This window comes from Camelus ferus, chromosome 3 (genome assembly GCF_009834535.1).
Source record: "Camelus ferus isolate YT-003-E chromosome 3, BCGSAC_Cfer_1.0, whole genome shotgun sequence".
Taxonomy (NCBI): domain Eukaryota; kingdom Metazoa; phylum Chordata; class Mammalia; order Artiodactyla; family Camelidae; genus Camelus; species Camelus ferus.
Window position 1 is genome coordinate 34389769 of NC_045698.1, and position 20409 is coordinate 34410177.

Here is a 20409-nt window from a genome sequence, read left to right on the forward strand (position 1 = left end):
TTGAGTTCCTTTGTGATAAAGAGCTGAAAACTTCATTTATTACCCTGCTTCAGCATGTTTTTCAAAAACAGTCAAAATATAAAATGGATCTACAGACCATAGTTGAGAGAAATTAAAGAAAACCTAAGTAAATGGAAAAATATACCATGTTCATGGTTTTGAAAACTCAATATCTTTAAAAGGTCAATTCTCCCCAGACTGATCTATCCCAATCACAATCCCATCAAGCTTTTTTCTTTTCTTTTCTTTACTTTTTTTTTTTTTTTGGTAGAATCCAACTAGTGGATTCTAAAATTTATATGAAAATGCAACTAGAATACCCAAAGCAATCTTGAAAAAGAACTAAGTTGGAGGAACTACACTACCTGACTTCCTTACTTACTACAAAGTCACAGTGGTCAAGATGATGTGAGACTGGCATAGGATCAACAAATAGATCAATGGAACAAAATAGAGAACCCAGTAATAGATCCATTCATACTTATGAGGTGCAAAGGCAAATGCAATATAGATTTGGAATGACTTCCCCTTTGAGGAAAGATGACTAACTAAAAATCTATAGAAAGATGCAATAGGATGCATAAAGCCATGTCTGTCTTGTGAACTTTGGACCTATCATAAATATAACATTTCACTTTTGGGGTAAATTAGACATCAGAAATGAAATAGGATTCATGTCAAATAAAAAAAAAATACAAATGACACCATGGATGATTAAACAGCAATTCTGTCAACTACTGACTGCAATATTGAATGGACAAACATTTAGAAAAGAACTAATTATTAAATGTGCAAACCACTGCTACTCTATGGGAAGCTAAAATGAGGTAACAGAAACCATAATATACAAAAGTAACATATCAGCTCACCTTCAACCAATGAATAATCCAGAAAGGTGGAACTGACTTTGACTGACACATTGTTTCAGTCACAAAGTAGGGAAACAGAACAGCAAATACTGATTTGCTCTCCTCACCCTTTCCATACAGTAGGAAATATAAACAGAATCAGGGTTAAAAGTGCTAAAGATCATACACTGATATTTTCATTCATATAAATATATGAATCATTTGTGCCGTCACAGTTGAACTAAAATACAGTAAACTATTAGAAGTTTCTACTAATCCAATATAACATTCCTATCCTGAGACATAATTTGAATTCCTTACTATGGTTTATTTTAATGACTTAGTTATATTAAACTTGAATATGCTTATACGGCTGGTTTAAGTGACTATGTGCCACATAGCATAGATGACTTCTGGAAACCCAAAATATTTCTGAAATTGAAGGGCAAAATAAAGCAATAGAAACGTTAGAAACCAGTAGTATCAAAAAGAAAGGGCTGTCCATGATTGGCTGACTCTACATAACATAAAAGCAACACTGAAAATAGAAACGTTCAGGTAATCAGTTGATTGTTTTCTCAGTAGTATGTTTAAAAACCATATATTCTAATGACTTTTTAAAAACTTAATCAACTGGTGGTTTGGACCTCTTGGATAAACATTGCTTTTATGTACTCACATTTCTTAACTTAGTTCTGCAACAATTCAGCCAATACAGAACTACTACCCCTGACCTCAAATCCTCATCCTAGTCTATGAAGTTACACAACACCTAGGACTATGACGCATTAAGTAACTGTTCTGTACCTAGAAGAACAAAATCTGATTTTAAAATCACTTCAGCCTGTTTCTCAAGTGCTTAAATTTTGTTAATCAAGGTTGATTATCTGCATTTGAAATTTTAATATTCATTTTGGAAAATCCCTTACTTCAAAAAAGTTTGATGGTTAATTTTAAAGCAAAAAATAAAAGCTACTTAGTTCATTATTTCCAAAAATTCCATATATAACCTCACCCTACCCCCTCCATATTTTCTTTTTAGGGACTAAAATTTAACAAGGTCAGTTCTGCCTCAAACAACAATTTGATAACGGTTTCAACTAGCTATCTTGGGAGTTAGATTGAATTATTTGCTAAGCTCTATATATTTTAAATTTATAAACTTTAGAAGGAAGATAGTTTTTGAAGCTGACAAGAAAACAATCAGAGAACAGCAGTCTTTTTGTGTGCTGCCCAGAGAGTCAGCTACAAAGTGGTCCTATTGTGTTTCTCATGATTTACATTTACTTTTCTGGCAGAGCAGAAAGGGAAAAAAATAAGAAGTCAAACTTGGAGGCATACAAAAAAAATGAAAGAAGGCATTTTTATTTTAAAATGTCCCCTTGACATTTAGACATCTACAAACCCAATATTTAACATTTACAGGAGATAAAACAGTAAAAGAAACAGCAGCTGTTTTTCTGTGATGTCACTGAACAGGTGTGATACCATTTCATACCCAGAAATTGGATGGATCTCTTGCTGATGTTCACAGGAAGCCCATATGAAACCAATATTGACCTGTATCTCATTTCCTCAGACTGGCCAGAAAATAACCCAAGGCCAACAAGAATCCTGATGACTGATCTGTGCCGATTCGGGAGCAGACATTCTCCCAAACAGATCAATACTATCCAAGGTGCAGCTGAAAACAGGATGAGCTTGTATCACTAAACAAACACCAAACTGCTTATTCACAAAGGCAAGAGCAACACAGCACTTATGTTTTCCACCGTGTGTTTGCCTGTGACCTCAACCCTGACCCTCAGGGCCACCCTCTCGGGGGCAAGAAGTAATCCTGTATTGGGTCTGCCTCTGGTCCTGGAGCATTCCCGTGAGCGGCGGCAATTTTTACAATGAGAGCTACTGTGTCTGCTTTGGCTTAGCCTAGACAATCACATGATGCCAAACCCACTAGTCAATGCAGTCAATTTAGTTAAATGACTGGTCTGAGTACTTGGCATTATGTAGACAAAGAATAAAACAGAAACAGAATTTTTACTTTTTACCCATCATACTGGAATTGTGTGGACATACCTTGGATTAAATTAATTTAGAAATTTTTTATGATACCAGTTGTTTCTATGTACACAAACTAAAATAACTTGCTGAATAAACCAAATACATTTGCTTAAGTATCCAGATTAAATATTCTTTTGATTAATCCCTCAAAACTGCATGTATTCTAATTTTCATTTAGCCAATTAGATCCTCCCCCAAAAAAGTCATATTGTGTATGAATTTTTATATCAATATACTCTATGTGCACATGTAAATGAAAAAGGGTTAAATCTATTGAGAACATGGAAGTGACACCACTATTTTTATTGCTATAAGGTTATAAAATACAAGGAAATTATGGTCTTTAAAACAATCGTCCCAAAAGTACTGAGAAAATAAACTATGCATTACAATATGACCCCGTATTCTTCTAGGCAAGATGACTTCATATACCACCAATCATGAGTAAAATTTAAATGTTTTGCATGGTCCTAAGGTGAAAAATTTAACTACAATTAGATTTTTTTCAGGTTCAAGAGGCTACAGAAGATTCAAGACCAATAAATGTATTTTTTAAAGGAGGCAAATATAAAATCATATGATTACATTTGAGTCTTAAAATGTTTTAATGGCTATTGGTAGCACAACCATAAGATCCCACCATCTACCTAAGATTTTTATGTATTTAGAATATTTATTTTCCAACCCTAGATACACGATTTGATAAACCTTAATATAACATAATCTGTGTCTCTTGCTGCTGTAAAGACAAATCTATACCCCCCCCCCGAAAAAGTCAAGTAACAATAATGGTTAGCTTCCCCCTTTCCTTCAAATAACTTTTCCCTGGAAAAAAAAGACTTGAAGGGGAGAAAGCAAACTTCCCCTCCAGCACATTACTGTATAAGCACTATGTCCATCTGCCTGAATAAAGAAGGAATAAATTCAACTTTGGAACTCAGCCATTGAGTGTCGGCTCCTGCAGAGGGGACAGTTTGCTATTAATTGTTAATGTCGTCTGCCATTAGAGGGCACTAAACAACTCTACATTAATGCTGCATTGGAGGGAAGAGAGAAAGGAAGACGGGAAAAAAAGAGGGGAGGGTAAAGGGTGGGGAAGAATGAGCAGAGTCGGGGAAGAAGGGAAAGAAAAAAGAGAAGGGGTGGGCAAACGGGAGGGAAAAGAGAGAAGAGGGAAGAGAGAGAATAAATCTGGAAAGATTAAAAAGGATGTGGAGCCCCCAGAGCCGTCTGAAGTGAGCAAAACGCCAGCGCCCCCACCCACCCGCCCCTACCGCCCGCGCCCCTCCCCTCCAGTACTCAGGACGGTAATTATAAAGCGAAAAGCAGCGGCGAGGTCACCCGTTTTTACCAGCCTGCTGCACCGAATGCGCGCGGTGCAGGTGCGGCGGCCGCGGGGCTTTGTGATTCATGCCCACTTTCAAAGGGGGGCTTGGGCCCGTCTGAGAGGCACCCAAACAACTGTCTTCTAATATTAGCACGGCTGTATTTCGGGATCTATTATAGTCTGTCCAGACAGATCCCATTGTAATGGGATCTTTTATTAAAAGATTAGCACTATCTCCTGCAGTTGGTGGAAAAAAATCTGTTATCACTGAGTTATTTGCAGTTGTGGAGGGGGTGGGAGGAGGGTGGTGGAAGATGGGGGGTGGGAGGGCGAGAGGAGGCATGGGGGGCGGTCTGGCGGGGGAAGGCTGGGGGTGGGGGGGGCGAAGAGGGGGCGGATTTGAAATTTGTAGGAGAACAAATCCCAGTGACCTGCGAATGTCCAAGAATTTTGTCTGCATACTTCGCTGTCTGTTGTCCTTCGCGCTCCAGAAGCGAAAAGAATAGAAATTAAAAAGGCAGCTTTGGAATAAACAATATAGCATTTTCCGTGAAGTAATCGTTTTATATAAAAGGAAATATCGCCTCCTCAGTTTCATTCAGCGGTGCCAAAAATGTTATAAATGAGAGACCCGCCAACTTTCAGCGAAGAATGCCAGGCACTGTGCTTAATAAACTGAGGCTACAGAAGTTCATTATCGATGTTGCAATCTTTTTTATTCCGCGAACCGAGAGAGAGAGAGAGAGAGAGAGAGAGAGAGAGAGAGAGAGAAGAGGAGGAGACTGGAAGAGACAGAGACTCACAGGGCAGAAACTGGGGAGTCTCCGAGAGCGGGGGGTGGGGGGGGTGGCGAGACCGCCTACGTCGGCGCCCCAGCTCCAGGCTCCGACTCCGACTCCAGACGCGGCGAAGTGAAAGGGGAGAAAAGAAAGGGAGAGGGCGAGACTGTGACGGCGGGGCGGCCGGGCCTGAGGTGTTAAACATTTTTGTTTGCTTCTGACTCGTCGAGACCGAGGGCCGCGTCTCGGCCCGGCTCAGCTGGGGTGGAACGTGCCAGGGCCACGGTTCCCAGCCACAGCTCTGGGGTCGGGGTGGCCACAGAGCTCGGCAAGAGGAGACCCAGACACAAAACGTCGCGGGGTCCCGCGCCCAAGCTGCGGGGGCCTAAAACGGCGGCGACCCGACCCCGAGCTGGGTATTTCGGCAGCTCGGGGCTCTCTGGGCATTTGTAAAGTCTTCTTGGAACGGAGGAGTGGCGGTGCGGAGACCAACTCCTGGGCCACCCCTGTCCCCGCTCCACTCCACCCCGCCCGCCGCCGCCTCCAGCGCCCCCACCGCGACCCCCTCCCCAACACACACACACACACACACACACACACACACACACACACACACACACGCCGCCACCCCGGGCGCGCCGGCGCTGCCTGCGAGCGGCGGCGTGCAGGACTTGAAGTGGGTGTTCTCCCCCACTCCCCACCCCCGAAGCGTCGCCCCCATCCCCCGCCCCGGTCGCCTGCCCCCTCCCTCTCGCTCCTACGCAAATAAGAACTCGGCGATTCCCCTCCTGCCGCTTTGATTTCGGGCACCTCCACCAGATAATTGGGAAGGGTTTCCAGAAGGTGGGAAATGTCACCTGATTCACACTGAACTTTTAAAAGCTCCCCACCCCCAAGGAGCCTCGCACACCCTTGCTCGCGGCCGCCCTCCCACTGCCCCACACACTGGGAGACCGCCCACCGCAAACTGCGGAGACCCCCGTCTAGATTTAAAGCGCGGCTGCGCCCGGCTTCTGACGTCCATTGAATCGCGCGGGCGGCCGGCGGCGAGCGCGGGGCTGCGCCGGGATCGCTGCGCCCTCCGCCGCTCGCCTCTGCGACGCGCGCCGCTCGCCGGAGCCACTCGCCGCCGCGCCCGCTCCCCGCGCCGCCGCGCTCCTCGCCCCGCGCCTGCCCCCAGGATGGTCCGTCCCAGGCACCAGCCCGGCGGGCTTTGCCTCCTGCTGCTGCTGCTCTGCCAGTTCATGGAGGACCGCAGCGCCCAGGGTAAGCGAGAGGGGATGCGCTGGGAGGCTCGGCTGAGGGCAGGGGTTTGTTCTTCTGTCGTCTCCCCGGGGTCTGTTCTGAGCAACGTTGCTCTCTGAAGATGTTGGACCAACTTAGCGAGTCTGGGATGGAGAGGAGTGGGAAAACTGAAGGCAGTTACACTTTAGGACCGGGAGCCGAGTTTGGAGCGCGGTTATCCTTTAAAAGGAAAGGGAGTGAGCTGGAGTCTTTCTCAGTACTTAGGGTTAGATGCTCCAAGTTCTGGACATAGTGAGTCTAGATGTTATCTCCCCTGTTTGGCTCTGAAGAAGGGGACAAGCATCAGTAGTCCGGAGATTTAAGTCGAACCATTAGCAATCTAACCTCTCTCCTTCCTACATCTTTTGGATACTTTTAAAAACGACTGGGTGGGAAGGGGGGGAATACTGAAATTTCTTCGGTGGCTGGGGGACATGATTTCAGAAACTTTGCCCAAACTTGGAAATGTGGGTGCCGAAAATTTTAGAAGGAATTAGTTTTCTGCCTAGTGGACGCTTCTTCCAACCCCCTCCCCACAACCCCGCAGAAATATATATATATATATGACTGTTTTGAGTAGTTTACAGTTTCTTTTCCCTTTGCCTCATTCCTCTGGCTGTTAACTTTCTGTAGAACAGTGAGAAGCCCACAATTGATTTACATTCTGAGATACATTTAAAAGCAGATTTCTAAAGTTTGGGGGGTTTTCATTAGATTTGTTTACTTCAATTAATATTTGGGCAGAATTTTTCAATAATAATAACAGCTTGCTGTCCAAATATTGTTAAAGTTATGTGGATGATTCATGAGAAGTCTTCCTGACCAAAGTCCAAACATTAAAAGGGAGGAAGGGGGAAAATTCACTTGCAAAGATTTCTTGGTAGGTGTGAGATAGGTACATATATGTTACCGTGAAATGGTAGGAAGCCTCCCTCCCAACCCCTTTTTTCTCTCTACACTTTTCTTGAGACAGACGTGTAACTTTCCTGGTTTCAGCGTTAACATTTTGAGTGTATTGTAAGCTGTCTCCCTGGGCACTGCCCCATGCCGTCTGCAACGCACTCCTCCGAGTTGCCCGCCTTTCCGGGCGAGGCGCTGCCTGGGTGCCGGGGACGTGGGCGCCGGGGAAAGCAGCCCTCGGAGATTTCGAAAGATCGCGGTGGCCGCGGGCGTCCTCTGGGTCTGGCGGATTGCAAAACGGGCCCGTCGGGCGGGCTGCTCCTCGAGGCCGCGCGGGGCAGCTCCGGGCAGGGCCCGATTGCTTTTTTGCTTTCATTTTTCACAAGTGCTTTTTCCTTGATCTGTTCCTGTATGTGTGTCTGTCTCGGTCTCTCTCTCCACCTCCCAACCCTTTTTTCCCCTTTCTCTCGCTGTCTTAAATTCTCCTACTTTCTTAACCTCTGTCACAAATAATACTCATACCGCCTACATGAAACCGACATGTAAAAACATCCGTCGCATCCTGTTTTTGTCAGGTTCTTTAATCTGCTCTTCGAGTCGCTGCAGGTTATGAAATGGGACGAATAAAAGTAAACAGTCTAGTAAAAGTCAATGCAAGCTGCACGTGTTGTGTCTGGGTCACTGGTAACTGACATTGATATGGCTGGGGCGCTCCGGCTTCTCGCTCTCGCCCTCCCTCCCCCTCGCCCACCTCCCACTTCTTCAGTCTAGGCTTTTTCCCCCCTCTCTTTCCCCACCCCTTTCACTCCCTCCGGTTTATTTTCTGCTTTTCTCTACCGTCTCGCTCTCCTCCTCCTCCTCCACACTCACTCCCTCCCCATCCCCGCCGGGCCTCCTCTTGCCCTCGCCGGCTCGCCGCCTCCCTCCCCCTACCCCGCCGCTTACTCGCCCACCTCCCCACCCCTGTCTCCCCGCAGCTGGGAATTGCTGGCTCCGCCAGGCAAAGAACGGCCGCTGCCAAGTCCTGTACAAGACAGAACTGAGCAAGGAGGAGTGCTGCAGCACCGGCCGCCTGAGCACCTCGTGGACAGAGGAGGACGTAAATGACAACACGCTCTTCAAGTGGATGATTTTCAACGGGGGCGCCCCCAACTGCATCCCCTGTAAAGGTAGGGCCCTTCCTCCCCAATTTGCAGGCTTTCAGTAGAGGGCGTCTTACCCTCAGCTTCCCTGCTGCCCAGCTGGGGTTTGGGACTAGGAGAGCTTTGTTCGCGGGTTTCCCCTAAGTCCCCCAGCCCTGGTAAGCCACTCGGGTTGAATCTTGCCTGTCTCATACTACAAGCAAAACAAAGTCGGCAGAAGTTCTCAGACTTCTGAGCCAAATGTGGCGGTGAAGCCAGCCAGCCCGCGCGCTTTGAGCGAAATTTGGGTATGGGATGCAACCCACGGTCCCCAACCCCCGTCCCTCCTCAGCTTCTGGGCAAGAGCCTAGGCCCCTCGGTCTCGAACTCTTGGTTGCAGATTGCGCAAGGCATCCGCAGCCCTGCTGGCTGACCTGCGTGATGCCTGACCCTGGTTTCAATCTCTGCCTCTTTCCAACTCCTAGAAACGTGCGAGAACGTGGACTGTGGACCCGGGAAAAAATGCCGAATGAACAAGAAGAACAAACCCCGCTGTGTCTGCGCCCCAGACTGTTCTAACATCACCTGGAAAGGCCCAGTCTGTGGGCTGGACGGGAAAACCTACCGCAACGAATGTGCACTCCTCAAGGCTAGATGTAAAGAGCAGCCAGAACTGGAAGTCCAGTACCAGGGCAAATGTAAAAGTAGGTCCTACCCCACCCCTCCTCCAGCTTTCTGCCTGAGCTAGACCCACTGGAAGACCCCTGTGGGAAGGTGTGGTCTGCAGTAAGAGCATAATAAAAATAATAATAATGATACCAAATAAAGGAACCCTTTTCTAACTTCCAAAGACTCCTTAAGAACACTGAAGGGACCAACCTAGAGTCGTAGTTTGGTTTTGAAAACCACAGGGCTCCCAAAGGGCTTTTTGAAAGCTGGGTGCTTCTATTTTGTGATTTCCTTAATAGTATTAAATGCTCAGTCCTCAGGGACCAGAAGATGCCTATTAATGTCTGTTTCCCTCTTTGTTTCAGAGACCTGTCGGGATGTTTTCTGTCCAGGCAGCTCCACATGCGTGGTAGACCAGACTAATAACGCCTACTGTGTGACATGTAACCGCATTTGCCCGGAGCCCACCTCCTCTGAGCAGTATCTCTGTGGGAATGATGGAGTGACCTACTCCAGTGCCTGTCACCTAAGAAAGGCTACCTGCCTCCTGGGCAGATCTATTGGACTGGCCTATGAGGGAAAGTGTATCAGTAGGTATTCTGGATTGAGGAAAGAAAAGAAAAAACAGGAAAAGAGAAAAATGCTACTTCTAGTGTTAAAACTGTGAGGTTAACCAATAAATAGGCCCAAAGCCTCCCCAAACACATAGCTTCACCAAAGGGAGAAATACTCTCCAGCTTGGGTAAACTGTCATGACCACAGCATTCCTGAAGAAAACCATTGTCTTCCGGAAGCATTGGCATATATATTCAAATACCAGCAAGAAATGGGAAACAATTTCCCTTCTTAGAAAACTTAGAACTCAATTTTACACATTTCTTAAGTGCTAGACTTGCTGGAAGCAAGAAATAATTACTTAACAGTTCCTAAAATGTGTTATCAGATTCTGATAACTGATGGAATTCTTTTTTTTTTAAAGAACCCCCTTGTGGGAAATCAAATACACATTTAAGTCAAGAATACTGTGAAATCCTGTTCCAAAAAAAATACTACAGTATTTTCATACACTAATATAATAAGTAGGAAACGGGGGTTGGGGGGGTTGGTTTCAGTTTTATTATAAAGCATTTTTTGCACAGTATCTCCATTAGTGAGAGATAAGCTGTATGTTATATGTTGACATGCATTGATAGGAGACTAGAGAAAGGGGGCAAGGAGGAAATGGATTTACTCATCACAGGTATATTATATCCTAGAAGCAAAGTCCTGTGAAGATATCCAGTGTACTGGTGGAAAAAAGTGTTTATGGGATTTCAAGGTTGGCAGAGGCCGGTGTTCCCTCTGCGATGAGCTGTGCCCTGAGAGCAAGTCTGAGGAGCCTGTCTGTGCCAGTGACAATGCCACCTACGCCAGCGAGTGTGCCATGAAGGAGGCGGCCTGCTCCTCAGGTGTGCTGCTGGAAGTTAAGCACTCTGGATCTTGTAACTGTAAGTGCGATTTCTAACCTTGCCACAATTTAAGGCTTTCCTAGGCAAGCCCTAGGGAATGGAGATGTAAGAAGCACTAAAAACTCCCCATATAGGCCCATTTCTGTTTCAGTTAGGTAGCTGATAAGTTTCACCAGCAATTCAGCAATTCAGCAATTCACGGAGAAAGTCCCTGGAATGTCTCCGGGCTTTTAGGTCTTGCTCAATGATCATCAATGGGGTTGCATCTAAAAACCTGTTTCCACTCATTTGCTCATAATTTCTTTTGCTTTAGTAGTGTGCTTTGCTGTTTGCTTTATTAACACTTGAATCTAAACTAACTGCTTCAAAGTATGTTTTTTTTTTTCTTTTCCAAAGACAGCTTTGTCACACGTGGGCTGCTGCTTTGTGCAGTTGCCTCTACTAACTGAATTAAGGACCCAAAGCAGTTATACCTAGAACACAAGAGCGCTTTTTATCTAATTTCAGGAATCTGCCTGTAAAACCTGAGCCATTGATTCTTCAGAACTTTCTGCAGTTTTTGACTTCATAGATAATGTTTTTTTAAAAAAAAATTTTAAACTTATTTCATAACAGCAGATGCCAAAAACAAACCAAAAAAAAAAAAAAAAAACCATCTTACTGCAAGTCACATAAAAATGCAACGCTGTAATATGGCTGTTTCAGAGGGCTTTGAAAACATACACTGAGCTGCTTCTGCGCTGTTGTTGTCCATATTTAAACAGCAGCTCCCCTGTATTCCCCCATCTAGCCATTTCGGAAGACACCGAGGAAGAGGAGGAAGATGAAGACCAGGACTACAGCTTTCCTATATCTTCCATTCTAGAGTGGTAAACCCTCCACCAATGTTAAGTGTTGACATAGCCTTTGGGCAAAAAAAAAAAAAAAAAAGAAGGAAAGAAAAAAGAAAAGAAAAAAAAGAAAAAGAAAAATATATTGTCCATACTGTAAATAAGTGTATGCTTATTTATTTGGGGGGAAAACTATACATAAAGGACCTTTGTCCTAATGCTCTCTCCCAGGCCACCTTGTTACTCATTGGACCCGGAGAGGCGGTCATTGTGAGGTCTACTGGATGAGGCCCGTAGTTGAGACTTGTAGACATTTATTTATACTGTGTCATGTTTTATAATTTATACATAAAATGTCTGGTTGACTGTACACCTTGTTTTTGAAGAAATTTATTCGTGAAAGGAAGAGCAGTTATTTATTGTGAGGTCTCTTGCTTGTAAAGTAAAAGCTTTTTTTTTTCCTTGTAAACCATTTAAGTCCATTCCTTACTATCCATTCACTCATCCATCTCCCTTCATTTCACTGTTGTTAGGCTCCTTTCCACTTTAGCAAACTGGCATGTCAGTTTCTGTCATGTTTATTTATTGGATTCTCTGCTGCCTGTTGTGTACATACATGATCCCTCGGGTTTTGTTTACAAGGAATCTTGACTGACCAAAAGGCATTATAACTCTGACTCAAAGAGAAGGTACAGAGGATACATCTTTGAGGAAACTCCTACTTCAGTTCTCTTGTTTTGATGAAGACATTTGTGAGAGAGAGGGGGTGATAGGATTGTTAGGTTTCTAATTACTGTACTTTTAAGACTTTCCAGATCCAAAGAAATTGAGTGATATGGGTGTCAAGAGCCTGAAGGGGAATCCTACACATTCAACCTTTTCTTAGGTGTTTCCTTTAAGCTAGTCTGCTGTACCTTTCAAGTTAGTTCTCTTCACCCAATGTGTCATGAAAAGTTATATCAAAGCTTTATCAGTTCAAGTTTCTTGCTTTTCATAATACTTTTTTCTGATGCAATTTTATATTTTCAAACATGGCAAGTTAAATATAAATTCATTTAAATATATAGTTTTGTACTTTTCTACCATGTAAATGTGCAATGTATATAAAAGTTATAATGTGTATTTGTAAATAAATGATGAGTGAAAAAATAAAAAAATTTTAAAAAGCCAATGGTCTCAATTGCTGCTGATGTCAAAGAAGTTATTTGGGCTTTTGAGTAAAAATGTATATGATACATTTGCTGAGAAATAGAGTTGTCACTGAAATTAAATGGCCAGGGCAGCCAGAGCTCCAAAGCAAGGTAAATTACAGGTCATCTCAGTGGAGCTCAAAAGATAAAGGGACCTAAGGTCCAGTAACCCCTTTGTAGGAGTGATGGCAGACCTACCACTAAGCAAGGGAGAGGAGGGCTACAGATGTTCCTCCTGCAGTGCACCAAGCCTAAAGTTTCCTCTTTAAAAACACAGTCTTCTTAGCTAGCCTTGTTCCAAACTCATCTCCATAGCCAGAGGCACCCTTTATCTTTCCTGATCTAAATAAAGTGGATCTTAGATCTTTAAAAGACAAAGCACATTACAAGGAACAGTGAAAATAGACTAATCTATGACAACATATTCTAGAAATCAGAATATCAGCTACAGAAATAAAGGCCATATAGTGTTGGAATTCTAGGGGGGCTTGGTGAGCAAAGGATGGGGCAGGGGTGGGTTTCCACAAAGAAGTCCATGTCACATGGAGATCAATGACACCCTCAAGGTAAGAAGACGTGGCAATATATTGCAGTTTCCACTAGACAGCCAGGTCACTCACACTATTAGAGCCTCAGATTGGCATTTGCCACATCAGTTGTCCCTGTAATACACTAATACGCAGTGACACATAACTAGATAATCTCAAGTTTCCAACTCACTGTGTGCTAATTCATTGGCTAAGTATTAAAAATACCAATTGCAAGTTGTGAAGTGAGGATTAGGATTGTGGGAGCGAATAAGCAAAGAATAATCAATATTGCCAACATTTGCTAAACAAATATGTTCTTTCAAAGACTGTGGCCCAAGTTCTTTTAAAATGTTTATCCCTTTTGTGAAAACCTAATATAAATAATTATTTTAAATGATTATAGGAGACTGTTGGCTGTCAAATGTGGTCACCAAATGAGAAATTTGGTGGAGGCAGAGGGGCCTCTTGGGTGGGCAGAGTTTGTATAATGATTAGGAGCCTGTAGGGTTTTGTTAGCCCTCAGCCCCGGGTTCCCAGAGAAAGGGGAAAGGGAGGTGCAGAAGACAAACAGGCTGCCGTTAACCACGGGAAGACAAGGATTATAACCTCTATGGTGACCAGGAGCTGCTGGCTTGCCACTAAGGATGGGCTCTGGGAATAGGAAAGAATGGGCAGATAAGGTTTCATATCCCATCCTGGAATTGATATGTTACCTTTTTCTGGGATGCTACAGATGCTTTAAAACTACCATTGATGATCAGAGTAAAAACGCCAAATTTAACAGGCACTAATATGTGTCCTGGCAAAGGAGTGTGACAAAATAAACAGCTTGCCTTTTAAACAATATCTGGATTATTTATTTAAAAATTTTATTTTATGTTTGTCAGCATCAATCATTCCTCTCAAACACCAGACAGTATCTCACTTTCCTTCTTGGAGTTTCCAACTTTTCCCGTAATCCTTCATTAGGATAATTAATACCAAAAAATAGAAATCTCTTTTAAAATTAAAACTAGATTAATACCATTAGGCTACTGTTAGAATTTTAGTTATGACTCAGAAGATTCTAATTCACTTAGGCGTATAATGTAATTAATAGAAACAGTTGCTAGTAACTAGTTTTAATTAGTATGATTACATTCTAATCATCATTAGGAATTGCAAAATATCAAGTAATAAAGAGAAACCTATCAGATGTCTAATTTTCATCAGATATCCACTTCAATTAAGATTTTTATATGTTCCATAGGTATGGTCCTTAGTGTATAGCAAAAACAAAATCTGCCATAATTGGAATCATTCTCAAACAATGTAGCTCAATACGGTACCAGACCTTAAATTGTACCCAAGGAGGAAAGTGCTATATATAACATTATTAAGCCAATTGACAAAACTGGACTACTGTTCAGAGATTAAAGTATCAATGTCAAATTTACTGAAATTAATTACTGTACTATACATTCAAGAGAATATTCCTATACTTAGGAAAGACACACTGAAGTATTTAGGGGAAAGGACCAAAATGTAATTTACCCTTAAATGATTAAGCAAGAAAAAATATGAATTCAGAGAGCATAAAAATGATAAAAGAAGCGGAGTAAAATGTTTATTAACAGTAAGTAAATTTGAGTAAAAGGTATATGGGTATCTTTAATACTATCTTTATTTTTGCAACTTTTCTGTGTTTGAAGTTATAGCCAAATAAAAAGTTTAAAAATTTAAAAAGTCATTCTCAAGGATAAGTGCACAGTGGACTGCTTCTCCCAATCTCTAGGAAAGCAACTGAAAGAGAGTCATTTACCAAATCATTTTGTGGGGGGAGGGTATAGCTCAGTGGTAGAGTGTGCTTAACATGCAGGAGGTCCTGGTTCAATCCCCAGTACCTCCATTAAAATAAATTAATTAATTAAAACCTAATTACTCCCCCCATAAAAAATGATTTATAAAAAAAAATTTTAAATCATTTTGAATGACCGAAAGACTGGAAAGTAATTCCAGTGATTTTACAAAGGCTAAAAATCAAAATTGGCAATGAGAGAATTTCTGACATCTAAACCCTACCTAAACTGAGAAAAATAGATTTTTTCTTTTCTATAATCATCTTAAAATTGAGAATGATTAATAGCTTTGCTAAAACACTTCAAACACCCAAAACCCCAGTTCTCCCCACTACTTGGTATGTATTATTTGGACAAGGAATTTAACCCCTTTGTGCCTTAATTTCCCCATGTTTGTAATCAGGATAATGAAACTGTCTCCCTGAAAATAATGTTCTGAGGATTAAAAGAAATAAGATGTATAAAGTGCTTGGATCAGTGCTTGGGATATAAAGAAACAGTCAGTAAATAAGTATCCTCTAGGATTATAATAATTGCTATTAATTAAAGGAAATAAACCTGGAATTGCGATTCATTAACCAAACTCTACCTTGAAGATTCAATGAATGAGGAATGGCACCAATCAAGACCAGAAGCACAAGTGTAAACATTTGTTTTAAATGAAAGGTATATATAATTTTAAAGTATCTAGCCATGTTAATGTTTAACAAAACATCAAAAAGTTCTAGGTGCTATAGCAAAAGTTCACAGTCCAAATACCAGGTTTAGCTACATTATTTTCCATGGAAATTTAGAAAAAATTTCATCACCCACCCACCTTTCCGAAGCCACAAAATATGCCTTTTGTCTTTTTATTCACACACTCAACACAGTCCCTGGTAGTAAACTAAATTAAACCCATCTTCTTTAATTTTGATATAATTTCCTACAAGAGGACTATAGATTCCTAAAGATAGTAATAAGCTATTTCTAAACTACCAAAAATCCCAATGTAAATTGTACAATTACCAGATTTAAAAAGATAATATATGATTTAATCAACAAACTCATATATTAAAAAACATTTTTCAAAACCTGAGTCCTAAGACAGACACATTTCTGTTCTTCCCATTCCACTTTCCATTCAGATCAGCAATCACTCTTCAGCCAAAAGCTGTCATGTAAATAGACTCCAGGCATGCCTGCCCTGAGTATTCAGCAGACCTGCCCAGACATGTCCAAATCCCAGCTTCTGCTTAGCTGGACTCCCCCCATGAGTACTGATGGTCCCTGGGTTTTGCCATCCTTGGACCTCAGATATCTTGGCTGGTACCATCAAGATTCCTGTGGCTGAGTCCTTAGACAACTTGAAAACATATTCTCTGGATTACACCAAATGTAGTCCTGGCAGAGCTGTAATTTGTCATTTTTCTATTTTAAGAATATGGCCCAGGAACCAACTGGTACGGTTGGGAGCCAGATATATTCCCACCAAAAGTCTCTTGTATTAATTCCCTAACAACTCAGATCTCTCTTTTCTCAAGAATTTGAGGCAAGCAAGAAATTAGAGACAAAGTTACAATTCTGGTGAGACAGAGAGGGCTGTATATCTATTCTAGTTCCAAGAGATCTGGATAGATCTCTATCTTTTCTAGCATCAAAAAAAAAAGTGTTGGGGTGATTTCATGGTCATGATGCTTCCCATAAACAGTGGTTGCAGTGAAAGACCAAGGCAAAGGTCAGTCTCTATAGTTTCTTGAAATTGCTGTGGGCTTACTGGCTAATGATAGCAGAGGAACTGGATTACTCAAAAGGCTAGCCATACCTGAAACTCCTAAGGTAGAGACTTCTGTAGGATCAGTGCCCCAGGGAAAGTTATCAAAATAGATCTAGAGCAATTTATTTATTAAGTATGTGGAACCAGGACCCAGACAATAAAATTCCCAAATTGAAACAGTGCTGCTTCAAGCGTTGGTGCCTGGACCAGCAGCATCAGCATTACCTGGGAGCTTGCTGGAAATACAATGTTAGAGTGTTACCAGGAAAAGGAAAATATGAATTACTTCGGTTCTTAGTCCCCCGAAAAAAGATTTTTGATGAGAGACAGAAAGCGTGATATAAGCAAGATTTTCATTAGTGAAGTAAAAAAATAGTGAAAGATAGTACACTCCTGAGAATTGGGAGCGGGCCAATCCAAGAGAGGAAAAATGGTGCCGTTCCTTTGTTTCTCCTATTTTTATATCCTGGTTTCATGATTGATTGATTGATTGACAACTCAGGTTCCCTGCTCTCTGGTTGACTGACAGCTCAGGTTCCTTGTGTCCTGGATTGTTCCTTTCCCCTTCCACTCCCCCTGCCCAGTGCTCATTTCTATCTAAAGTATCTAACAAGAGTACTACCCCAGAATCACTGAACAAAATTCACTTGGGGTCAAGATCTATGACTTAACAAGCTTTCCAGGTGACTCTTATGCATGCTAAAATTTGAGAACTACTGCCTAGAACCATTTCAAGTTCTGAGTGAGCCCTGGCTACCTGATGTTCCAAAAGTAGCCAGAATACCCATGCATGGGTCTCTGATAAGGCTACAGAGAAGCCATGCTCACCCTGTTCCCCTAGCCTGACATGGCCAGGATTCCTACACATAACTAGCCTTATCTGTAGGAGTGCACCTGCTGGTGGTAAAGGCACTTGGCCATAAACATCACAGGGCACATACTTTCTAAGAATATTCTCAGCCTTCACCATCTTAAAGGAGATCTTCTTCCCAATGAGACTTAAGTTGGGCTGGCTAAGAGTTGTAGACTTGCCTCTACCATTCCTTCCAGCCATAGGTGGTGGTTTTATCAAGTGGTAAGTTTGTCAAGAAGAGACATGAATTTTGAATGGAATTGCAACATTCTAACTGTGGTCTTCCCCTAAGTTCACATTTGGTCCACTTCCCTTCCTTGGCACTTGCCTACTTCTTCCAGGAGTTTTACATCATCTTAGAGTAGCATTTTAGCTTCATTCATGGGTCAGGAAGCCAAAACTGCTTCTTATCTGATCCACGTCTTCTAAGAACATGGAGGTCTAAGCAACCAGATGGAATACACATATTCCAAACAATAACAAGTGACATCCTCCTAAGGTTGCATCCAGATGCAACAACATCCCAAGGTGCATGGCCTGAACCAAGGGTAGACAGGCCTCTCTCTCAATTTTTTAACATTCTAGCCCTCCAGACCTCATGTCATTTCCTACCTCAATCTCCTCAATGATTCTCTCACCAGATCCTTGGTTCAGTTCATTTCCACACAATCTCTGACCAAAATCCTAACCATCGATGAAATCCACCTTCTCCACACCTATACCCATGCTGCTGAGCAAGGATGAAATCCTCAAAAAGTTCCACTGAGTGACCTTACACAAGTATGGTATCTAATCTCAACCGGGTTCTTTAAGAGCAATACATTATGCACATCTCTCTTTTCCCATCTCTCCCTCTCTGGCACTTCCAAACCCTCACCACCTTCCTCAAGCAGCATATCCGCTTCCACTCCCCTCCCTCTCAGTGAACTTTCTCTCATCTACTTAGCTAGAAAATTCTGCCACCAGGAAAGAATTCTGTCAGCTTCCTCCACTGCCAGCATTACCATGAGTTTGCCCAAGTCCATACCATTTCTAATAACCTTCCCTCCACTCTCTGAGAATCTCATTTTCCAGCTGTGTTTTCATAGCTATGGTACCCCCTCCCATCTCTTCTAGAAATTCACTCTATTAGCAGAGCTTTCCCTCCATCATTTTAAATTTCTCCCTCTATGGTGGTTTTTATTAATCTGAGCCTGTAAATATGCTTTATAAAGTTTTGTAAATAAGGATACAATAATTGAAATAATATAATTAGTAAAGTTTGCCTCATTCAAGATACCCACACACACATAAATGCTTCAGCCTTGGCTAGCTCTTTTAAAAAAAAAAAAAAAAAGAAAAGAAAAGTCTTCTTATGTCTCCCTCTAGATACAACCTGTGGAATAATCTGTACTCTGCCTCCACTATCTCACCTCTCATTCATTCCTCAACCCTCTATAACGTGGACTTTTCTCCTATTATTCATCTAAAGAGATTCGACACAGATTAGCAATGACGTTCAAGCTCTCAATACAATAGACACAGTGGACATTACTCTGTTCTTATCTAATGAATCACTCTCTAACTTGTACACTGTCAATCAGATTCTGTTCTTTTCAATTCTCCTGGCTTTTGTATTCCCACTGCCTGTTATCTCACCATTTTTATGGGACTTCTTTATGCGCTGTGTACTTCTCACCAGTTAAAGTAGGAATTAAAAGGTGGCAATCGATGGACTGTATCCAGTTTATATTTTACTTGATCACATAAAGCTATAAAATTATTTTGAATTAGTTAAAAACATTTTCAAATTAGGAAATTCCACCCCAAATCTGAATTTCTACTTTCTCTTGACAAATCTGAAAAACAGATATGACAAGGCCCAAATCCCATAAAGGCACAATCACCAGGAGCAGAGCAGACAGCAGCCGCTCTTTCCTTTAGATGGGGTATTCACTCCCTAGCTTACTGCATCAGGAGTATTTTCTCAGAAGCACTCAAGAACCGGGAAGTGGTTCACAATCTACTACCAGTCAAACGCTCCACCCAATAAAATGCAGCCTCCAAACACTCTATGCTGTTCCAGTGCAATTCAGAGGAACATGGGGAGGGCAGGGAAACAGAACAGAGAGCAACAAAATCAGGCAAACAGAGATAAGCAATTTCTTAAATCATGAACAGCAGTCAGCATTTGGCAGAATGTTTTGCAATTGAAAGCTTTTTGACCTCCAGCCTCTAATGGACCAGTGCAGGAACTCATCCTTACAAATACATGACTGAGGAGCCTGAACTCAACCTCCAGCAAAGACTGGTAGAAAACTAGGAATTCTCTGAAATTAGCAAAAATCTTATATAGGAAAGTCAGCTCGGTGCTGATGACATGGGACAGAGATCTAGGTGACAAAAGATAAAGGATCAGATCAAGATAAACATTTCCCTTCACTGATATTCCAGGGCCAAGGGAATGAATACAGACTAAAGTAACATTTTGAAAGTTGTTTGTTTGATTTATTGATTTTTTTTATCTGTTTAAAATTCTCCTAAAGTGTTTTACATTTTATGGGCCAAGATTTCACCTCAACAGAAATCCAAGGGTATCATTTATTCATACTTTATGACAGCAGTTTGAGGATCAACTATACTTTTTTCAAAAATCTTATATGTGACCTCAGTATTAAATTCATACAAAATTTCAATAGTCAATTAATTAGAAAGAAAACAAATTTGTATAACAAATCAATGTAAAATTCAGAATTTGTCTGAGAAATATTGTACCTTTAAAAATTTGCCAAGATGTCCAGAATAGACAAATCTATAGAGACAGAAAGATTATTGGTTGTCCAGGGCTAGGAGGATGGGAGAGAAATGGGGAGCTGACTGCTAATGGGTATGGGAATTTTCTTTGAAGGGATGAATACATTCTCAAAATGATTGTGAAGATGATTCACAACTCTGTGAATATAAACACCGTTGAACTGCACATTTTAAATAAATGA

At 41.9% G+C, this 20409-nt stretch overlaps 1 protein-coding gene across 3 annotated transcripts; it reads left to right on the forward strand.

The window, feature by feature from the left end:
* The first annotated feature begins 5129 nt into the window (after window positions 1-5129).
* On the forward strand, window positions 5130-11408 carry FST (follistatin). Of its 3 annotated transcripts, none has more exons than XM_014560290.2 (6): window positions 5130-6281; window positions 8177-8368; window positions 8806-9024; window positions 9355-9579; window positions 10249-10476; window positions 11228-11408. In XM_014560290.2, exons 1-6 carry the CDS (start codon window positions 6197-6199, stop codon window positions 11308-11310), a joined length of 1032 nt encoding a protein of 343 aa, XP_014415776.1. In that variant the 5' UTR covers window positions 5130-6196; the 3' UTR covers window positions 11311-11408. The 3 variants fall into 3 exon arrangements, with proteins under 3 accessions (XP_014415776.1, XP_006185982.1, XP_006185981.1); XM_006185920.3 differs by lacking the exon at window positions 11228-11408 and adding an exon at window positions 10945-11065 and having other exon boundaries at window positions 5131-6281; window positions 10246-10476; XM_006185919.2 differs by having other exon boundaries at window positions 5610-6281; window positions 10246-10476.
* The last annotated feature ends 9001 nt before the right edge of the window (window positions 11409-20409 follow it).

Excerpts from the sequence above, each read along its gene's own strand:
- FST (XM_006185919.2), top strand. The coding sequence starts at position 6,197 with ATGGTCCGTCCCAGGCACCAGCCCGGCGGGCTTTGCCTCCTGCTGCTG. Across the intron at positions 9,580-10,245 it reads CTATGAGGGAAAGTGTATCA|AAGCAAAGTCCTGTGAAGAT; the intron begins GTAGGTATTCTG and ends ATTATATCCTAG. Across the intron at positions 10,477-11,227 it reads GCACTCTGGATCTTGTAACT|CCATTTCGGAAGACACCGAG; the intron begins GTAAGTGCGATT and ends TCCCCCATCTAG.